The following is a 22696-nucleotide window of genomic DNA, read 5'->3' on the forward strand; positions in this document are numbered from 1 at the left end:
CACCATCCTGACTAAGAATCAACCTGGGGACCACTGCTGTGTTGGGTGGGGATATAGAGACTATAAGATTAGTTAAAGGTAGGGTGGGTCCTTGAAAATTGCTCTAAATATGCCAGTGGTCCAGATAACTAACCACTGATCTGTTGCTCTTACTTTATCCATCCTTCCACATTAAACTCGTGTTAACTGATACCACACTGATGTGTTTACATGTACTGTATTAGTAGGGAGACCAGATGTCCCAAACTGAGACACTGTCCCACATTGTGACTGGCAGGCTGCAGTAATAAATAAATGTGCAGGTGTTGATAGGTGCACTTGTTGCTGAAGCTGTTAACATGAGCTCACAGCAAGCTAGACTGGACCAGGACCACACTGGACACAGCACTGCTCTAGCAGCATGTGAATACGTTATAGGGTAGGCTATGCTTTTTATTTTTTATTTTATTTTTTATAGAGACAATGTTCAGAAGGATCTGCTGCTGCATTGTTGACAAACAAAAGTGAAATGGTATAAAGATATGTTTTAAGCCTGTTAAAATAACATGATAAATATCAATATAATGTATTAAGCACATAGTCGAATATGACATTAACGCATTTAATCCCACTTTGTCCCACACAAGTGGTACTTCTGTGTCCCTCAAATGAACAGTTTGGATCTGGTCACCGGTCACCCTATGTATGAGTGAGTAAACACATGCCATTAAACTCATGTTAACTGATGCTATAGTGATGTTTACATGTAATGAATAAACACATTAAACTCATGTTAACTGATGCTATAGTGATGTGTTACTGTAATGAATAATAAACACATTAAACTCATGTTAACTGATGCTATAGTGATGTGTTACATGTAATGAATAAACACATTAAACTCATGTTAACTGATACTATAGTGATGTGTTACATGTAATGAATAAACACATTAAACTCATGTTAACTGATACTATAGTGGTGTGTTACATGTAATGAATAAACACATTAAACTCATGTTAACTGATACTATAGTGATGTGTTACATGTACTGTAATGAATAAACACATTAAACTCATGTTAACTGATACTATAGTGATGTGTTACATGTAATGAATAAACACATTAAACTCATGTTAACTGATACTATAGTGATGTGTTACATGTAATGAATAAACACATTAAACTCATGTTAACTGATACTATAGTGATGTGTTACATGTAATGAATAAACACATTAAACTCATGTTAACTGATACTATAGTAGGGTCTCAACCTGAGGTTCTGTGACCATCCTCTGGGAAGGATGGTTTGATGATTGATTTGACCTCTATGGACCCTTTATAAAAGATTTAGACCCCATGTCCCTCGCAGAAATGCCAGCAAAATGTTTGACAGCTAGGGTAATTTTCAGTCTCATTCACTTACTATACACTACACTATAAAGGCAAAAATGACTCCCAAAATATCTGCTTTAAGTGGGATGTGGGGGGTCAAAATAGGGGTGTTTAATTACTCTGAATCCATTGGAAGCATTTGTTTTGCATGAAAACATTCCTTGGGCCCCAAAAGCCCAAGGAATGGACCCCAAAAGACTGTGAAAATTGATGACTCATCACTAAACCATAGATTTGTTGGCCGTTCTTAGTCCAAGGAATGTTTTTCATGCAAAACAAATGCTTCCAATGGATTCAGAATAATTAAACACCCCTATTTTTACTCCTCACATCCCACTTAAAGCAGATTTTTTGGGAGTCATTTTTGCCTTTATAGTGTAGTGTATTGTAAGTGAATGAGACTGAAAATTACCCTAGCTGTCAAACATTTTGCTGGCATTTCTGCGAGGGACCTGGGAGCTAAATCTTTTATAAAGTGTCCATAGAGGTCAAATCAATCATCAAACCATCCTTCCCAGACGATGGTCACAGAACCTCAGGTTGAGACCCTACTACTATAGTGATGTGTTACATGTAATGAATAAACACATTAAACTCATGTTAACTGATACTATAGTGATGTGTTACATGTAATGAATACACACATTAAACTCATGTTAACTGATACTATAGTGATGTGTTACATGTATGAGTGAGTTAAACTGCCACATTTCCTAATAATGATTATACCTTCTCTCTTCTTGACATTCAAACTGTCTTTTCTGTGACCTTTCTTGACCTCAGATTTCCCAGTAACTGATTCATCTCAGCCCACCAACGGTCCATGGCATGATTACAAGTAGCTTATATCCTAGAACACATTGACTGTACAATGATAGTGTAGCTTATAGCCTAGAACACATTGACTGTACAATGATAGTGTAGCTTATAGCCTAGAACACATTGACTGTACAATGATAGTGTAGCTTATAGCCTAGAACACATTGACTGTACAATGATAGTGTAGCTTATAGCCTAGAACACATTGACTGTACAATGATAGTGTAGCTTATAGCCTAGAACACATTGACTGTACAATGATAGTGTTGTTTATAGCCTAGAACACATTGACTGCCAACCAGCAGTGATAGTGGCTCACCAGCATGTGTTGACTTGCTGCCTGGCATTCTGAAACACTGCTGTTATGTAGACGACTAGACGTCACTGTGCAGTGGGGGGAAAAAAAGAAAACATACTTGTGTGTGTTTTCGATGGGTGTTCTTTCCTCAGTGCGACGCAGACACAGAGAAAGAGGATAAGCAACAAAAACATAACACATTAAATTGACTTTCTGGCCCTGGAATAATCAGTCTAAAGGCCCATTCCCACTGGGCCAGATAAACAGATAACAAATATCTGTCTCCATTCAAGTGAATGGTAAGATACAGATAAAAAATATCTGTTCATCTGGCCCAGTGGGAATGGGCCTTAACCTCCAGGATGTTTCTGTGTCAATAGTAGCGTTTCCATGAAGCCTGTTAATGTGCATTAAACTTTCATTATCCGCAAAACATTTATGCACTTGGAGGTGGGTTTTGAAGCTTTATCGAAAAAACGAAATGCACATTTGTGAATGGAAACGGGTCAGCCAATAAATGTGAATAAATTATGACGTTCTGGTTGTTGGAAAAGTTTGGTTAATATTATTAATATAATATTAATACAATATTTTGTAACAATTTTGTCTAAAGGTCAAACTACTGTACATAACAGATCATCTATTAATTGTGCTGTTTGCCACTCTGTGTTCAAAAAAAAAAAAAATGTTATTCTAACATTGTTATTTAAACAGCCTTGACACTGGACAAGTGTCTTTAAGTAAACAATCTTTATCCCTATGGGGTGACGGCAGGAGCCGTCAACAACAAGATTACACCATCATGTCAACAACTCTGTTGTGTTCTGTCCACTGATAAAGGTCATCTCAGCCCATGAGGTGACCACTTGAGGTCACGATATTACATCATCATGTTAGGACCCATCCTACTGTCTTAACTATATAAAAATCATGTCAACTGTCTATTAGGGCTCATGTGACCGTCGCTAATTCGAATGACACCTGCAAATGGAAACAGGCTAAATTTCCTTTGTCTTAATGTGCATTTCTGATAAATCGCTTCCTATTTTTGAATATGTTTATGGAAACATGACTGACTGATGAAGATCATACAGTAACATGTGACATCCTGATAATAACACATACTGACTCAGTGTGTGTGTGTGTGTGTGTGTGTGTGTGTGTGTGTGTGTGTGTGTGTCAGTTCATGTGAGTTCACGTGGGAGCATGAGTGTGCATGTGAAAACTGGTTAAACCAGTCTGTAGTGTATAAAGGAAGTGAGACTGAAAGCGTATGTGTGGAGGAGAGAAGAAGAAGAAAACAACACGGGTTTAGCTGTGTGTCTGTGTGAAAGAAGAATGTCTATGCATATGATTTATGTACACTTTGGAATTTCCTGAATCTTAAATTCTAAACTAAATTAAATTACCATCTCTGTTGCATTCAAAGCTGCTGGAAGGTAGAAGCAAGCAGTTGTTTTTAAGGCTGACAGGAAGTTTGTGGTTTCCAACGTTCCTCATACGTAGTGTGGGTGAAAAGAGAAGTCAAAGAGGGAACCTGTTTCTCTTGCACAGTGTGCTTAATTTGTAAATAAATAGGTACCGGATCCCTGGTTCTGTGTGCACAGGCTGCGGGCCTTGTAAACTGTTGCAGGGTTCTTTTTTTCCCTTCTTTTTAAAAAATCTTTTTGACCTAAATTTATGCACCTAGTATAACATTAACAGCAACATATGTGGCCATCAGAACACTAGTAGACAATCTTATCTATCAATTTTTTCTGAATAACTGGTGTATTAAAAATATATTGTTTTCATTGTTAACAAAACTATGTCACCATGTATGTGTGTGTGTACTGTGTATAGCTTGTCCATTGTGTGTCACTGTCACCTATGAAGCACCACATCAGAGGCATTACAAGAAACTGAACAAAAACATGAAAATATAAAGTAAATAAAAATGCTGCAGCCAAAAAGGTCTCTATTTGGAAGGATGAAAACATAGATGACCAAACAGCACTATTTTTGATTGACAGGGAAGGTCCCAGATCCAATCAAAGAGGTGGGGGAACATGTTCCCCCTCAAATTAAGCACTGCATCAAGATAAAGATGACTGAGACATCTGGAATTCATAAGTTCAGTTTAAAAAAAGAAGTACAGTATGTCTCATATCAGGTGATTTTACAGATGGATAAAAAGGCAGGGGCTCAAGCCCCCTTTGATGTCTATGTGTGCACATGCCTGCTGTTGTCTTATGACCAGACAGTGACAGAGCTCAAAGACCTCGTCGACCTCTACGCCGCGGCAACCATGCCTATGTGGTGGTGCCTATGTGGTATGTGCCTTGACCAGTAGGCCACCGGATGCCCCGTACTAGTGAAATTCTAAAGCCCTTTGCACACAGGACAGTTGCGTTTTTTTCGTTTGCGGCATGAATAAAACGCATTGGATTTGGTGTGCAAGGCTGTGCGGAATCGGCGCTGCGGAGTCATAAAAGGAGTGATGAGTTTTTTACCGCATGCGACAAGACGCACAAATCAAACTGGTTTCGATCGAGAAAAAAACGCACGGCGGCAGCCACTCGTCGCACAGCTAATTCGGAGCCGCTGTGCATGAGGTCATAGAGAATCATTGTTTTCTTTTCAAAAAATTATATTGTCCGTTTTATCCGTGCGGTTAAACGCGCCTGTGTGCAAAGGGCTTTACTATGCTGAATGGTGCTCAGGTCCCAGTTAACTGTGATCCTCCCAGCACACAATGTGAAAGAGCTGCATGAAAGCAAAACGGTGTGTCTGGGATTTCAGACCCTAAAGGCCTGAAATCACCACTAATGCAAGTGTTATCAAGAGAAAATAAAGAGATAATGAGATGACCTTTCTACATTGCTCCAACTCATTACAGATGGCCTGTGCCACATGTTGACTCTCCCAAACAGAACCCAGATCTGAGAGACAATTCAACAGGTTTTGGTGCGTCCCAATGTTTGGTTGCAGCATATCAGGGGCTTAAAAAGAAGGATCTAAAGAAAAACTACACTCTATAATCAGAACCCATGGCGGTCCACACACCGATGGGGCCGTACCATGAAGCAGTTGAGGGATACAGATTAGATGGGTGAGGTTAACTGGCCAACATTCCAGCTAGTCGGGGGCCTAAGGGAGATGACATGGTAATCTCGCGCTAATTAGTCTAAAAGCGCGAAATTTTGCACAGATGTAGCCCAGGGTATGCTCTAATGATTTAGCTAGGGCGCCCGAGTCGGCGACCTTCGGGGTCGCCACAGCGGCCAAATCAAGTTGGGCTCCCATCGACTTTCTATACAGGAGGAAAATACCCAGAAAAACACCTTTTTTCTGGGTATTTAAGTAGGATGTGAGGGGTCTAACTAGGGGTTTGTCATGATGCTGAATCCATTGCAAGCATTTGTTTTGCACAAAAAACATTCCTTGGGCTACAAATGGCCTCAGAAAACGATGGTTTAGTGATGAAAAGTCATGAGTCATCACTTTTCAGAGTTTTTGGGGTGTTTTCTGGTCGCCGACTCGGGCGCCCTAGCTAAATCATTAGAGCATGCCCTGAGCTACATCTGTGCAAAATATGGCGCTTTTAGACTGATTAGCACGAGAAAAAAAAAAACTAAGGCCTCCGACTAACATGAATGCTCACCCATACATGCATCATTTTCTGAGGCCATTTCTAGCCCAAGGAATGTTTTTTGTGGAAAACAAATGCTTGCAATGGATTCAGCATCATGACAAACCCCTACTTAGACCCCTCAGATCCTACTTAAATAACCAGAAAAAAAAGGTTTTCTGGGTATTTTCCTCCTGTATAGAAAGTCAATGGGAGCCCAACTTGATTTTGCCGCTGTGGCGACTCCGAAGGTCGCCGACTCGGCCGCCCTGGCTAAATCATTAGAGCATGCCCTGAGCTACATCTGTGCAAAGTTTCGTGCTTTTAGACTGATTAGCACGAGATATCCTTACGGCCCCCGACTAAACTGGGTCCATAATGTCTTATGTCAGTGGACCAGAGTTGGGTTCTTGGATGGCTAAAGGCTAGCTATAGCGATCTGATGCAAGATCAGGCTTTGTTCGCTGAGGTTTTGCTCACTGGGGCCTTTTCCACCGGCAAAGAACCGGTTCTAGTTCTTACTCCCACCTATGGGATGAACCAGAGGTGAGCATTTCCACCGAGAACCGAGTTGGTTCCGAACCGTAAAAGTTGGTTCCGAACAGGAACCACAAAAGCCTTGGTTCCTCTGGTTCAATCTGGTTCAATCTGGTTCAATCTGGTGGAAACGCAAGCCGGTTCACAAGAACGAACCAAGGTTCCAAGAAAGTTGAACCGGCACTGGTTCAACTGAAATGCTCTGAACCTGAGCGCAACGGTGGGGGCCGATGGGCAAGGAGGGTTGCAAGCTTATGAGAAACAATAAAATAAGACCTTAAAACCTGGAGAAAACAGTTGCGTGCATTAGCGCAAGATGATGATAAAGGAAATAATTAAATGGAAAACATTAAATTAACTTCTGAAAAGCCTACTAAAGGCCTGTCCATACTTTGACCGAAACCGCCGTTTTCGGTCAAAAGGTCCTTTTCAACAATAAAATTAAATTCCTCGAAAGTTCTGGAATGCTTTTTCTCCGAACAATAGCTCTGAAATTTGCACAACGAGATGTTGTGACTCGCCGAAATCTAGTTCGGTGAAACGGCAAACGTGATTGGTCGGTTGGATCACGTATGTGTTCACAAGAAGACGGGTGATGCTAGTGGCCACAACACTGTCCCAAAGCTGTTCATCCAGCTGCAGTGGCTCGGAGGAGGCAAAATCCTCCTCCTCCTCTGCCTCCTCGTCTTCCTCCTCCTCCATAACCTCCACAACGTGCCACCGCTTCCAACTTTTCCATCTCCGCCGTCGCTGCTGTTGTTCTCTCTCTCTCTCTCTTCTCTCCTGTTCTCTTTCTCCTCACAATGCGCCTCGCCGCCTCCTACACCACACGCAGCGTGGTGTACTGTACGCTTTTCCCCGAACCCTCCGAACAGGAGCGAAGTATGAACATCCGACGCTTTTTTTTCGTAAAAGATAAAAAATAAAAAAGTTTATTTTTCAACCGAAAAGTTCGGTTCTGTCGAAGTATGGAGAGGCCTTAAGCCTTAAAACTTGGCAAAAACAGTTGCGTGCATTAGCACAAGATTAGATGAGGATAAAGGAAATCATTAAATGGAAAACATTAAATTAACTTCTGAAAAGGCTTCTAAGCCTACACTAGCCTACTAGTAAAACTAGTGGAACACGATCTTTCCACACGTGAATAATTGTGGTTGTAAACAATAACACAAACATAAGTCTAGTAGTGGGAAGAAGAGGTTATCATGGCCCCAAATAACTTTTAAATATCTTGCAATTGACGACGAGTCTCTTACGATAACGGCAAGATAAGAGTGCCTCTCATTTTATAAAAGCCTCTCCATCATCGGCTCCCGCGCCCCCACCGTTGCGCTCAGGTTCACCGGGAAAACTGCGGTCGCGAGGAAGTTTAACCTTTAAAACTTCCCTGGAAGAATTCAGCTCTCATTCTCTCATAGACAATTGTTTTATTTTAAACTCAGTAATACAGGGCAGAGCAATAGTATAACATAAAGAGAGGAAATGGTAACATTTGTGGTAAAACAGAGCAGTTCACAGGCTGAACCTCAGTGCACTTTGACAAACCCTCAAAACTGAAATAAATACAATGAAAAATGAATGATTAAAAATGTTGGTTCTTTTTAAGATGAATGAAAAACATACAAAATTGAAATGTGTGAATCAAAACACCATCCCGGTTCCAACAATGGACCAAGGGCGGAGCGCTTGTTTTCAGCACGAGCAGACTCAGCGCTGTTACCGACTTATGTGCCGTTATGGACAGAATAGTAAATCTTCAGCCCCCGACTTTCGGCCCCTCCGCACGGTCCAGGGGAACACAACGGAGCGCTCCCTACCTGCGGTTCAGCCAATCACAGGCTTCCACTGCTGGAACCGGGATGGTGTTTTGAAACAAGCAATTGAAATGTTGACCAAAAACAGGATTAGGCAGAAGCAAAATGCTAATGTTATTTGCCTATCGTTCACAATCCTTAAAAAACAATATTTAAAACACATATTTTAAAAACAAAAAACAAACACTTTAATATTAAAAAAGGACACTTACTGCATATCATCAATATACATTCTATTGGATGTTTAACCCTTAGAAAAGCTCCCAGAGCATTGTGAATACAGCAGGTTTTGAAGGCTAATCAATTACAATGTATAGACAATAGGCCTATTGTAACAAGAATCAGAATCATTTGTAGGCCTGTTGTCACATCACAGGTTTACAGTGTAAAACTGTATAAGCTCGTTTTACTTATTTACATAAAGAAGGTAGAGGGAAGGAGGGGTGGGGAGAGAGATCAATAAAACAACAACAATGTATATGTATATACATATTTACACATAGTATATCTATCCAGTATTTACCTGAGATGCTTGAGCATAGAATCATACTTCTAGGTTAACCTACAGTATGATCCTAGATTACTGTCTGAATTTGTCATATTACCTTGTGTTGTCCTTGTTTATTGTAAATCACTATGGATTAAGCGCATCTGTTAAATGTCTACATTGTAAATGTTAGATACTGGATGTTAGTTAAGGCACAAGGATAATACATATCATGTTGTATAGTACATGGTATTAAGGTATAAATATAATCATGTTGAACATGGTATAATGACAGGGAAGCATAATTGAGTTCAATAATATTTGTTCGTATTTTCAGGGGTGAACTACTCCTTTAAGGTGCAGAGAGTATCAGGTACATTAAATACAGTGTGTACATTTATGACATCATCAATGTTGTCATTCCATCCTGATACTCACACTGTCACATTTTAACAACTTTTATCTTTTTAACTCATTTCCAGACAATAAAGCTGTCCAGATGTCTGGCTCTGTGCCAGACAACTGGACTAAGTTCAGCAAAGTGCTTGCCTGGCGTTGCTAGCCTCTATCACACACTTCGTTTTGGGAAGAGAGTCTGGGATTTCAGGAAGAGCTTTCATTTCTACGTCATTGCCCCAAACCACGTGCCCCAAGCCTACAGAGACCACTTGCCCCAAGCCTACAGAAACCACGTGCCCCAAGCATACAACCCTGATTGGCCAACCCTTGAAGCTGGTTGAGGAAACGGCTCTGTAACTCTGAGTTAAAGAGCCGTAAGGGTCCATTTGGTTCCATGTGTACACTCTCAGAGTCACAGAGCCGAAAGGGTCCATTTGGTTCCATTTGTACACTCTCAGAGTTACAGACCTGTAAGGGTCCATTTGGTTCCATTTGTACACTCTCAGAGTTACAGAGCTGTAAGGGTCCATTTGGTTCCATGTGTACACTCTCAGAGTTACAGAGCTGTAAGGGTCCATTTGGTTCCATGTGTACACTCTCAGAGTTACAGAGCTGTAAGGGTCCATTTGGTTCCATGTGTACACTCTCAGAGTTACAGACCTGTAAGGGTCCATTTGGTTCCATATGTACACTCTCAGAGTTACAGACCTGTAAGGGTCCATTTGGTTCCATATGTACACTCTCAGAGTTACAGACCTGTAAGGGTCCATTTGGTTCCATATGTACACTCTCAGAGTTACAGACCTGTAAGGGTCTATTTGGTTCCATGTGTACACTCTCAGAGTTACAGAGCTGTAAGGGTCCATTTGGTTCCATGTGTACACTCTCAGAGTTACAGAGCTGTAAGGGTCCATTTGGTTCCATTTGTACACTCTGAGTTACAGACCTGTAAGGGTCCATTTGGTTCCATTTGTACACTCTGAGTTACAGACCTGTAAGGGTCCATTTGGTTCCATATGTACACTCTCAGAGTTACAGACCTGTAAGGGTCCATTTGGTTCCATGTGTACACACTGAGTTACAGAGCTGTAAGGGTCCATTTGGTTCCATGTGTACACACTGAGTTACAGAGCTGTAAGGGTCTACACTGCCATTTGTACACTCTCAGAGTTACAGAGCCGTAAGGGTCCTTTGGTTGCATTTGTACACTCTCAGAGTTACAGACCTGTAAGGGTCCATTTGGTTCCATTTGTACACTCTGAGTTACAGACATTTAAAGGTCCATTTAGAACCTCCTCAAGGGATCCTGAGGGTCCCTGGACCACACTTTGAGAACCACTGCTGTAGAGCATTGGTCCATATATGGGCGTGTTTACAAACATTCAAAACTATTCAGAAATAGTGAAAATATATATAAAAAAAATAATAATAATAATTATAAATAAATAGCAGATCTACAAGCTCACAACACGTCAAATGGCCCCGCGTTGTGAGCTTGCAGTAGATCTGCTATTTTCGAATGGCCAAACCATAAACTCGGGCAACAATAGTAGTTTTATTTAATAACATGATTATATATGTTTCTGAAATACATTCTGCATAACAAGTACTTTTACTTTTGCTACTTGAGTATATTTTGACACTAATACTTTTGAACAAGTAGAATTCAGAACGCTGGTAACAGTTATTTCTACATTGTGGTATTTCTACTTTTACTCAAGTCCAAAATGTACGAGTACTTCTGCAGCACCTAACCCCCCCCCCCCCCCCCCTATCTGTCTGTTTGTCTGTCTCACCCCCCCCCCCCCCCCCGTCTGTCTGTCTGTCTCACACCCCGTCTGTCTGTCTCACCCCGTCTGTCTGTCTCACCCCCCCCCCCCCCCGTCTGTCTGTCTCACCCCCTGTCTGTCTGTCTCACCCCCCCCCCCCCCCGTCTGTCTGTCTCACCCCCCGTCCATCTGCCCCCCTGTCTGTCTGTCTGTCTCACCCCCCCCCCCCCCCGTCTGTCTGTCTGTCTGTCTGTCTTTCTCACCCCCCCCCCCCCATCTGTCTGTCTGTCTGTCTGTCTGTCTCCCCCCCCCCCTGTCTGTCTGTCTGTCTGTCTGTCTGTCTCACCCCCCCGTCCGTCCGTCTGCCCCTCTCTCTCTCTCTCTCTCTCTCTACCACATCTTACACAGCTCTGCTGTAGCTCCAAACCCAACCCCTATCCCTGCATACAGAGGTTGTGTGAAGGTGGTGTGAACTGTATGGATGAGGGTCATGGTGTCAGTAACACTGTAAAATGACAGAGTCCCTGCACTGTGATCCAGGTACACCCCCACTCTGGAGGGACCACGTACTGACACTGCAGTCTCAACATTGTTGTGTCTGAACGTGTAGCTTCCTTCATAGCAAAGTAAACACCATGACTTGCTATTGTCTCCAAACAATGACTCACCGCCCTGTCTGTTGGTGTCTTTATAACAGACTGCTATATAGACCCCTCCACTCCATTCCACTTCCCAGTAGGACCTCCCACCTTCACACAGACTCTCTTTACTCAACACCTGAGGACAATAGGTGAATCTATGTGGATGATCAGAGTAACCTTGGTGTTGTGTTCTAGTCATCTTCCTGTCCTCCTCTGACAGGGAGAGCTCGTTGTACGCTGTGTTCACATCCAGTGAGAGTGAACAGGAATCTGTGAGAAAACACATGACAAAACATCACAACTAATTAAAACCTCATCAATATTATTAGTGTTGTTTATAGAGTTTAGAGGGGGGCATTACTACATTAACCCATTAAGACCTGAGGCTGGAGGAGAGGAGAGGAGAGGAGAGGAGAGGAGAGGAGAGGAGAGGAGAGGAGAGGAGGGGACTTCCGGTCCTCACACAGCAGCACTCACATATCAACTCTCACGTGGCCTGTGAGTCTGCAGCTGGATGCTATTGGACAAGCTCACAGAGCAGTACGTACGCTGTGAGCTTGTAGATCTGCTACCTTAAGTTCAGGGTGCAGCATGGGTGTAGTGCACTTTTTTCTGCATCTTCATCACAGAAGAATCTTTAAGGCCAGTACAGCGAGTTTCAGGTGGATAAAAAAAATTACCTTCTATCTTTTTTTTTTTTTTTTTTAATGAAAATGTAAAACGGGTCAAAATGACCTGAACCGAACTTAAAGGAGTAGTTCACCCCCCAAAAAGACTTTTTTGCTATTGATTAGGACCCTCGTTCTTCGGGTTTTCGACCCCCCCCCCCCCCCCGCCCACGTTTTCCACCCCCCAGGGCAGTGGCGCCTCAGGCCCGGAAAAAGCATGTGTGTATATACTGTCTATACCAGGGTCTTCAAACCACTAGGGGGTCCGCGGGGATACTGCAGGGGGTCCCCGAAATTGTTGTATATATATATGTTTATTTTATTTAAAAAATGAAAGACAAAATGTAAATTGTTTTTTTGAATAGCTTAATACATGATTATTGTGCAATTGACAGATTGTCAGTGTTGGGAGAGTTCATTTTATAAGTTCTGAACTTGAACTTGAACTAGTTCGTTTTTAAAGTGAACTAGTTCATTTCATAGTTCATAATTCTATATTTTGAACTAAAGTTCATGGTTCCCCAAAATGAACTAACTTACAGTATTTTCTGGACTATAAGGCGCACCTGACTATAAGGCGCACTGTCAATGAATGGTCTATTTTCAAACTGTTTTCATATATAAGGCGCACCTGACTATAAGGCGCACACAATAGACGCTTATGCATCCAACAGATGGAGCTGTGCTAAAGGGAATGTCAATGTCAATGAATGATCCATATATAAGGCGCACTGGACTATAAGGCGCACTGTAGTTTTTTGAGAAAATTAAAGGCTTTTAAGTGCGCCTTATAGTCCGGAAAATACGGGTAGTTCTTTTTCGTTCTTTTTTTAAACATATTTTTTTTATATACTTTTGGCTAAAATATATATATATATATATATATATATATATATATATATGTCACGGTTTTTTTGCGTCTCAGAGAATTAGAGAAACGGAGCGCTTGCCGTGCCGCACAGGGCGGAACAAGCGGTCGCCACAACAACGTCCTCCAGGCGGAGCCACTCGATTGTCCACGACATTGCAAGCGGCGCGAAGGCCAGCGGACCTTGGTCCTGCTCTTCGCCCCCGAGCGCCGCAGGCGAGTCCCCGAGCGCTCGCGCGGCCGGCGGAGCGCCGCGCGAGTTACGAAGCCGTGGTGAATGCAATCGTTATATTTATGCCCAGGCCGTAAGGCCTGGGCAAGCCCACGATAAACGCCCTGTCCAAGTGACTACAATGGAGCTAATGGCTAAGCTAGGCTAGGCTAGGCTAGGCTAGGCTAGGCTAGTAAATAAAGAAAGAGAGTCGCAAACGAGTGACGTCAGCGCCTTCACTATTGAATGGCTGCGTCGCCATCTGGTGGTGATTAGTGTGTGGTGAACTACAAAACGAGCGCTCTTACCACAGTCTCCCTGAGTTACCCAGTTACCCTGTAACATATATATATATATATATAGGTCTATAAATGTTTAGACGTTGCTGCATGCTATTATTTGTCAAAATTATCGACACAGCCCTTATAGAACCACACACAGCAATAATTTCATCCAACTTAACATTGAGGTGCCCACAATATTTATGTGCCCACTGCCCAGTGCCCAGTCTTCCTGCACCCTTATTGTGAAGGGCTGAAGGCAGACGTTTCTAAACCTGGTGCACAGCATGTTTCCGCGTTGGTTAAAATAGCTGATCTACAAGATCATGTTGTCTCGCGGATGCGACGCGTTGTGAGCTTGCAGATCAGCTATTTTCGCCGTGCAACACACATACGACAAAGTATAGTCAGGCTTGCGAGACGTAACGAGGAGGAGATTCACAGTGCAGACAGCACCGCATATCAACGTTCACGAGGAGCTGCGTGAAGTGCGTGCTATTGGAGCATGTGAATGAAAAGAGAGAGGAGAGGACAGACGACCGCGGAGGCGCGGACCGCCGCATGAACGGCCGACGAACGCCGTTCACGGGCGTCAGAATGACCGCGTTCGACAATATCGTTCATCAAGCGAAAACAATTACGTTCAGTTCACGTTCGCCCAAAATATGAACGTGTTCATGAACGATCGTTCTTTGAACATGTTTGGGTACAACACTGCAGATTGTTAGTGACAGATTGATAGTATTGACATTGGTTCTCAGTTAATAAGGTAGGCCCATGATTATAAATGGCAGAGGTACGGCCACTTGTACATGCATGTTAATAAAAGCATAAATATAGTAAATATATTATTATTTTAATGTCATAGTATTGAATGCACAATAACATCCTATGTTTATACACTTGAAACACAATTGTATAGATATACAATATATGTTGCCCCATCCCCACCCTGTGAGGTAGGGGGTCCCTGCTCCATCTCCCCATCAGTTTGGGGGTCCCTGGCCTGAAACATTGAAGACCCCTGATCTATACTGTCTATGATCAACCATGTCAGGCAGGTCTGAGAAGAGACACCAGACTAACATCGGTCTATTCCTTTGACAACGTGCACAATATTTTTAGTTTCATAAGACATATTGAGGGGTGTTGGAACAACTCATTGTGATCTTTAAGAATAGCAATGGGATTGTGGTTACATTTTACTTATCTCAATCAAGCTTTATTTTTGTTCATCAGTAAGACTCCCTAATCGGGAGATAAGTGACCGTCACGTCACATACACAAACTTTAGAAGGCAATGGTAGCCAATCAGGAGCTAGGGAATATGGGAAATCCATGTTGATGACTTTAGAGGTACTGTGTACCGCTTTGCGTGATTCTTCATGTGAGAAATCAGGGGCGGAGGTTGTGATTTGCCATCCAATTTGCGTGATTTTAGGCCAAAATCTGTAGGAGCAGTGTTCAAAAATGTGTTTTGCTAAAATCAGCCTGATGGTGGCACTAGAAGTGGGGCATGTGATACATGAGGGGGGAGGTTGTGGTTTGGCAGGCAAGGAGTGTGTGTGCAAAGTTTGGCATGGATCGGGGCAACAGTGGTGGAGATATGAGTAGGGCAAAAGTGTGAGGTGACGTGTGACAGACGACAGACGGTGGAGGTTTTGATAGTAACTGCGACCTGACGGTCGCGAATGAGCATTGTATGTCACCTGTGAACTTTTACAGCATAGTTCTTGCTTTGATATTATTTGGCCCATGAAGTTTATTAAACGCACAGAGAGAATGTATGAAAAGGACAATAGCCTATATCTATAGGCTCTATTTAAGATAACACATTTTAAGATTAAAATGGTTAACTACCATTATGGAGGTGCCATCTGTTGCCATGACCATACATTGTGATGGCATAATTCTTTAAAATTAAGCGATTAGAATGCCATTTCTGAAGTGTTATGTGAAAACCGTTCACTGGTACAAGGTCAACTAAAAGGAAATCCTAGTAAGCTTTTCGGCTTATTTACACAGGAAACCTTTATGTAATATATAACTTATATTATAACCAAATAAAACATTTAACAGCTATATTTTTGGAAGCGCTCTGTGATTTAATAGGAATTAAATAAGCATGCACTCCAGTGGAAAATCCAACATGGCAGCTCTCAATGTTATGAAAACCAGAGAGGGGAAGGTTGACCGACAGGCGGGCCGTCGAATGAGGCGACAGGACCGCCTTGCATCATTCCAAAGCCCTGGCCAATGGGGTGGCTCCCGAATCAGACCCTGAATGAGACTTCTGACTGAGAAGATCTTTTTCCAGGAGGCTCAACCTCCTGAGCTACAGCCGTCTAACAGTCTAAAGGCCTTATCATAGTCCAAGGTGATAGCTCATCACCCCACCCTGGTGTAGTTCTCTAGCTATCACATAGTTATCAAGGTAATTGCTGGAAAACTACACCAGGGTTGTATTTATGAATGAGTAATCTATCACCTGTCAATATGTAGACTACAGTCTATCAACAGTGTATTTATTAATGAGTTTATCACCTATCAATATGTAGAATACAATCTACACTACAGTGTATTTATGAATGAGTTTATCGCCTATCAATGAACCTTTGGTGGAAAGTAACTACATTTAAGTACATTTATGCAAGTAGTGTAGGCTAGTGTAGGTAAATGTTTTAGGTAATTTTACTTTAACTGACTTTTCCTCTACATCTCAGAAGCAAATATTGTACTTTTAGCTTACAGCTTAATCTATTAAAAAATAGACAGTTTACAAGCTCACAACGTTTCATGTTTTCAAAAGTGTTTGACAAAATGTTTAAATGTTTGAAATAACAAATTTAGTATTTGTTGATATAATTACTCTCAAGATTATGATAATTTTCATTCACAGTAGGATGTTAATGAGTGAATGTCACATGCTGTTTGTGCTGCTTTGATTTTATGAATAAAACAGAATAAACACTTACACTTCCTCAGACCTCCTGGTTTCAGCATCTTCTCTCCACCATGGTCCACACTGTGGGAGGAAGAGAGACAAAGTCAGGCCTTCATATCCTATAGCAGAGGTTCTAAATCATGTCTGTAAATAACGTATTCATCCACAACACCCCTGAATTACATTGTTACTTTACAGTACCTTAAATTAATGTCAAATATGTAAACCCTAAGATACAGTTTATGTCACAAGGAATACTTGACAGAATATCTGTTTCAATTATAGAACAGATTGAAAATAACCTTTATACTTGACGTTTAACCACTTAAACCCCAGCATGCCTATTCTGGGGGGAACATTCACCAAAAATAGCTGATCTACAAGCTCACAACACGTCACAAAGTGACACATTGTTTTGGTGAAGAGACTTGGTGTACTGCAGGAAACTCAGGTCTTATTGCGACCAAAGGTCACAGTTCAGTATGTGAAACGGCACATCATGTCTCTGTCCGTCTGTCTGTCTAGACCAGGGGTCCTCAAATACAAATCTTGAAGGTCCACAAATATTTTTTTGAAACAGGCCCGGGTCCGGGGAAAAAATAAAACAATTAATATATATATATATATATATATATATATATATATATATATATATATATTAAAATATATTTATATTCGCTTATTTTTATTATGTCGGTCAATCTTAAATAGTAGGCTAAGATACAAAAAAGTACCAACCAGGGGTTGACACTATGGTCTCAGAGGCACTTGGAAAGTACAGGTCATGTTCTACTTGCCCTCAGGTCATGACCACTTGCTCTCATTATTGTTCATCTTACATAATTAGGGATCCCTTTCTTATTTTTTTACAATGGCTGATGTGTTGTTGTTGTTTTTTTAGTAGTAGTTTGTTGATAACCTCGCCCACCAGGCTTCATGCAGTAATGGTCTTTTCCTGTTTCTTTCTTTATTAAAAGGGTCCTTAAATTATGACTTCACTGTCATCTGGGCTGGGGACTCCTCCAAAATCATTTGGGGGCATTACTTGATTGAAGAGAAACAACCCTTTAAAGCAGGGAGAACAGAATGTTCAATGGAGCAGAGATATTTTGCGCTAGTGCTCTGGTTTCTTTTAACAAACTGGGATAATCTTCGAATAATTTATGCTTGTGTCGCAACGTGAATATCGATATGAAAACAAGGTGTCGCGCGTCAGAGACAGGGGAGCACACACTGAACGCGGACGGCTGCGCAGCGTCGCATCGTGGTATCGACGCACGGTAACCCCAACTGGATGCGGCGCGCTGCCACACAGCACATCCATTTCCCCCGGTGGGGAGAACCATGGGAGAACAACATCCATGCAGAAAGAGAGGCAGCCGTCACGGGCCGTGGCACGTCGCGACAAACTCTGGAGATAAGATTACAATCCTGCAAACGTATTCACGTTGATGATGTTTAGCGTGAATGAAACCCCACTGATTTATAACTAGTTGCATTGTTGGTGGCTGCTGGTGTTGCTGCTGCTCCGAAACATCCGCTGTCTGTAGCAACAGCCTATCAGCGCATCGTTGTCAAAGGCATGACAGCCCATAATACTTTGTTGCCAGGCATCAGCCAATCACCGCGTTGTTGTCTCTCTCTCTCTCTCTCTCTCTCTCACACACACTCAGCGCATGCAATGAAAGTGAATGAATACGAGAAGTGGAAACAAAAACGTGGAGATGTTTTTCCACTTTTTTTTTTTTTTTTTTTTTTACTATAATTCGTCCTGGGTCCGGTCGGCGGTGCCTCGCGGTCCGGACATGGACCGCGGTCCGCCTATTGAGGACCCCTGGTCTAGACGTTTACGCTTTTCTACGGTCTATTGGTTTGCCGCTCTGACATCACTGTGATGTCAGGGGAACCACACTAACAGAACATGCCCATATATGGAGATCCCAGACAGATGTCATCAATATTAAGTCCATATACGTATAAAGGACTTCATGTGGGAACGGCTGCCCATAGATGGTGGCCACTTTGGCCACGTACCACACTAACAGAATCCATATATGGCCAAGACAGCCCATACCGGAGCGGCTTCTTCTACAGACAGGGATCTCCATGTATGGGCTTTAAAGGATTGTATGTATGATGATGTCAGACGTCATAGGATTTTCACATAACGAATAACTGAGTAAGCATGTTTGGGGTCTCACAGCATATTTCCATATACAGTACATGGTCGGGTCTCTATAGTCACTGTAGTGTAGAAACCTTGTATCTCCATATAAACCCTATAGTCACTGTAGTGTAGAAACCTTGTATCTCCATATAAACCCTATAGTCACTGTTGTGTAGAAACCTTGTATCTCCATATAAACCCTATAGTCACTGTAGTGTAGAAACCTTGTATCTCCACTATTGAGCATTTTCTGTTTTTTTTTGTTGTTATTTTGTGTGTATATATATATATATATATATATATATATATATATATATATATATATATATATATATATATATTGTATGTGACTGATGAAGAAAAGGAAACTATATCTATCTAGTTAGTTTACCTAACATATGCAGTTTATTTTCCATACCTAGAAATTAAAGTGATTTACCAACACATGCCTGTTACTTTAGCACAATTACTGCTGTATAAATAGTTTTTGCTTTGTTATGTTCACAAATACATGTGAGTGTGACCCTTTACTGTCTGTCAGTCAGTACAGACATGGTAGGCATCAACCATGTTGTGATGGAGTGAAGTCTCAAATTAAGCACTAGAATTCATAATAAGACTCTTCAAATAGTTTAGGGCACAGAACAGTTGAAAAGCCCTGCTATTCAGCATCAGAGTATGATTTCCCTCCTCTAAACCTACTAGAAGCCACTGGCACTGAGTGGCAGCGTGTCTTTCCCTACCTGAGAGTCTTTAATCCCCAGCCTGGATCCTTCACTCCAGCAGTGAGATGCTCCACACAGTCTCCCAAGTGATTATAGCTCAAATCAAGCTCTTTCAGGTGGGAGGGGTTGGATCTCAGAGCTGAGACCAGAGCAGAACAGCCTTCCTCTGAGACCATGCAGCCTGACAAACTACACACACACACACACACACACACACACACACACACACACACACACACACACACACACACACACACACACACACACACACACACACACACACACACACACACACACACACACACACACACACACACACACACACGGCTTGTTATTGTGTTTGAAGTCTGTAAAAATAATTAATATGTGTGGTTAATTTATGCAGGGCTCCCTTTTATCTCCCTGAAGACTCACCTCTTCAGACTCCACCTAAACCCATAGCACTTACTGTAGCACTCACCTACCCTCAATGACCATACATGAAGCTCCATAGCATTTTTAGGTTTTTGAAGCGGTGAAAGCTGCTTCCCAGGTGTGGCTTTGTCTGTCCCGTACATGTTTTTTTGAGGATTCCCATAGATTCTCAAGGAGTGGCTTTATCTGTCCCGTACATGTCCCGTACATGCAGAATTGAGGATTGGTCAAGCTTCACATGACAATTTGGCCCTCCAGACAAAATCATTCATTCATTCTAGCCGGGGAGCCACAGGCCCAAAAGCTCAAAGAATAGGATGTTACCTGTGATGTCATGACATACTTTTAATTTTTGTTTTTTCTATTAATTTGGTCATCAAGGTCCACAGAATGAGAGGCCTGCTCTGCCGGAAATCCTGCGAAAAAAAGTTATGGCCATTTGTATATTCACTCCATCGACTTCAATATAAAGGAAAGAAACACACCAAAGAAAATATGCTTTAAGTAGCATGTGAGGGGTCAAACTAGGGATTCTTGATGATTCTGAATCCATTGCATGCATTTGTTTTGCATGAAAAACATTCCTTGGGCTAGAAAACGGACCAAAATAACGGTGAAAAGTGATGACTCATCGCTTTTCACAGGTTTGAGAGGCTGAAATCTAGCCCAAGGAATGTTTTTCATGCAAAACAAATGCTTGCAATGGATTCAGAATCATGAAGAACCCTTAGTTTGACCCCTCACATGCTACTTTTTTTGGCGTGTTTTTTTCCAGTATAGTGAAGTCAATGGGAAACTTTTTTTCGCAGGATTTCCGGCAGAGCAGGCCTCTCATTCTGTGTACCTTATTGACCAAATTAATAGGACAAACAAAAATTTGGAGTATGTCATGACATCACAGGTCCTCTCTCATTTTGGCCCAGTGGCTCCCCGGCTATTCAGAATTCATAAAAATATAGAACTGAAGCACATGAAAAGTATAGATCTAGAACACAGAATGACATTCTGTGTTCTAGATCTACACATTGTGTAGATCTAGAACACAGATTTCATAGCTCTAGAACACATAGAATAAAAATTCACCGCTTCACTTCGAACCGAGGTTTGATTTTTTACATAAAGATTTGACTGATTAGGTGCATGGTCAACCTACGTTATTGTTTTCTAGATTGATATTCATATGCATTTGTATTGTTGTTGATGTACTGACATATCATCTTGCTTATTGTATTGATGTATTACCTGCTTATTGTAAGTCGCTCTGGATCAAGAGCGTCTGCTAAATGCCTAAATTATAAATTGAGGGCAGGGACTTTAACACCGTGCCACCCGAGCACAGAGGGACATCTTAACACCACAATTTAACGCAAACCCACAGATCTGAATAGTGTGCTACACACACAGAACTATCATCCCAAATGCTTAGTGGAAAATATTCCATATGGACAATTCTTGTGTCTTCACACACACAGGTGTCTAAGCTGTCATTTGGAACAATTTTGAGATTTAGAAGTGGAAAATGCTCATGAAGCTCTCAGAAATGTGCCCTTCCATGACTTTTCCTAAATATTCAAGACAAATGTTCTAGTTTTTCCCCCCACCTCTAGAGCACTGGAGTCCGCCTTTGTTCATTCTAATGGATAACTTGCATTTCATATTGTTATAGGTCCAGAACTTTTAAGGCAGCTAAAGTGAACCTGTTTTTTGTTAACCTTTTGACCTTTTGATGTTATCTGCGTTGAAAAATCCAGATATCTTGTTATAATACAATTTCCAATTAGAAAGGTTGATCATGCTTCATTGACATCACAATATATAATATAAATGGTCAGTGTCAGTGCCACACACTCACAATTTACCAGAATTGCACCTTTCTAGTTACAGTATAATTACAATCGCTATTGTCTGGCTTTGTCTGGCTCCATCTAATTAAACGTGAATCAATTAATCAAGGTAATCTCCACATATACTTAAACCCAGTGGTGTGATGTGGATTTTTGAAGTAGAGGAACTTTATTCTCATGACGCCACATGCACGTCACGTCACATGCACGCGCATGTCATGTGTGTGCGCAGCCTGCCGTTCGTTACTGTATTCAACAGACATGATGGAAAACTTGTGTTAATGTAATCTAATTATATTTCTTATTTAGTTATTGTTAATTTGTTGTTTTTATTTTAGTTTCAATTAATTTATTTAACTTTTTCATATATACAAAAATAAGTTTTATAAGGCTGGGACTTTAACTGATTAATTGCGATTAATTAATTACAGAAAATTAACGCGATTAAAAATATTAACACATTTTAATCGCACTTACACAACAAACACAAAGGGAGAAGTAGCCGATCAGAGCGCTTTGCTTTGCCCAGTGGATGTGAAATTTAGATTTAAAAAACTCCCTCGTTCATTCACTCGTACAACAAATTGTGTTTTACTTGAAAAAAAATGCTTCTCAGGTCAAATATCGATGTGCGATTAATTAATCACAGAGCCTGTAATTAATTAGATTAAATGTTTTAATCGCATCCCAGCCCTATATGAAATACCTTTACATAGACTCACCCACACACTACACTAGCCCTGGTTGTATGACGGAATACTGTGCCAGAATACGTGCCGCTCAACCAGAATCACCTGTAATAAAAAGCATTTTAATGTTGTCAA

General features: G+C 41.4%; 1 protein-coding gene across 1 annotated transcript in view; it reads right to left on the reverse strand.

The window, feature by feature from the left end:
- Nucleotides 1–11499: 11499 nt before the first annotated feature.
- The window catches only part of LOC308302580 (NACHT, LRR and PYD domains-containing protein 3-like), a gene marked incomplete at its 3' end in the record, with an annotated part of 35603 nt that continues 24406 nt past the window's right edge, over nt 11500–22696 (reverse strand). Inside the window, exons 6-9 of the mRNA XM_080746836.1 lie at nt 19633–19803; nt 16754–16803; nt 11859–12020; nt 11500–11582 (exon numbers count right to left, since the gene is read on the reverse strand). Coding sequence (XP_080602962.1) covers nt 11500–11582; nt 11859–12020; nt 16754–16803; nt 19633–19803 — 466 coding nt within the window. The remainder of the gene's footprint in view (nt 11583–11858; nt 12021–16753; nt 16804–19632; nt 19804–22696) is intronic.

The sequence above is a fragment of the Nannobrachium achirus genome (genome assembly GCF_963921795.1).
Source record: "Nannobrachium achirus genome assembly, chromosome: 17".
Taxonomy (NCBI): domain Eukaryota; kingdom Metazoa; phylum Chordata; class Actinopteri; order Myctophiformes; family Myctophidae; genus Nannobrachium; species Nannobrachium achirus.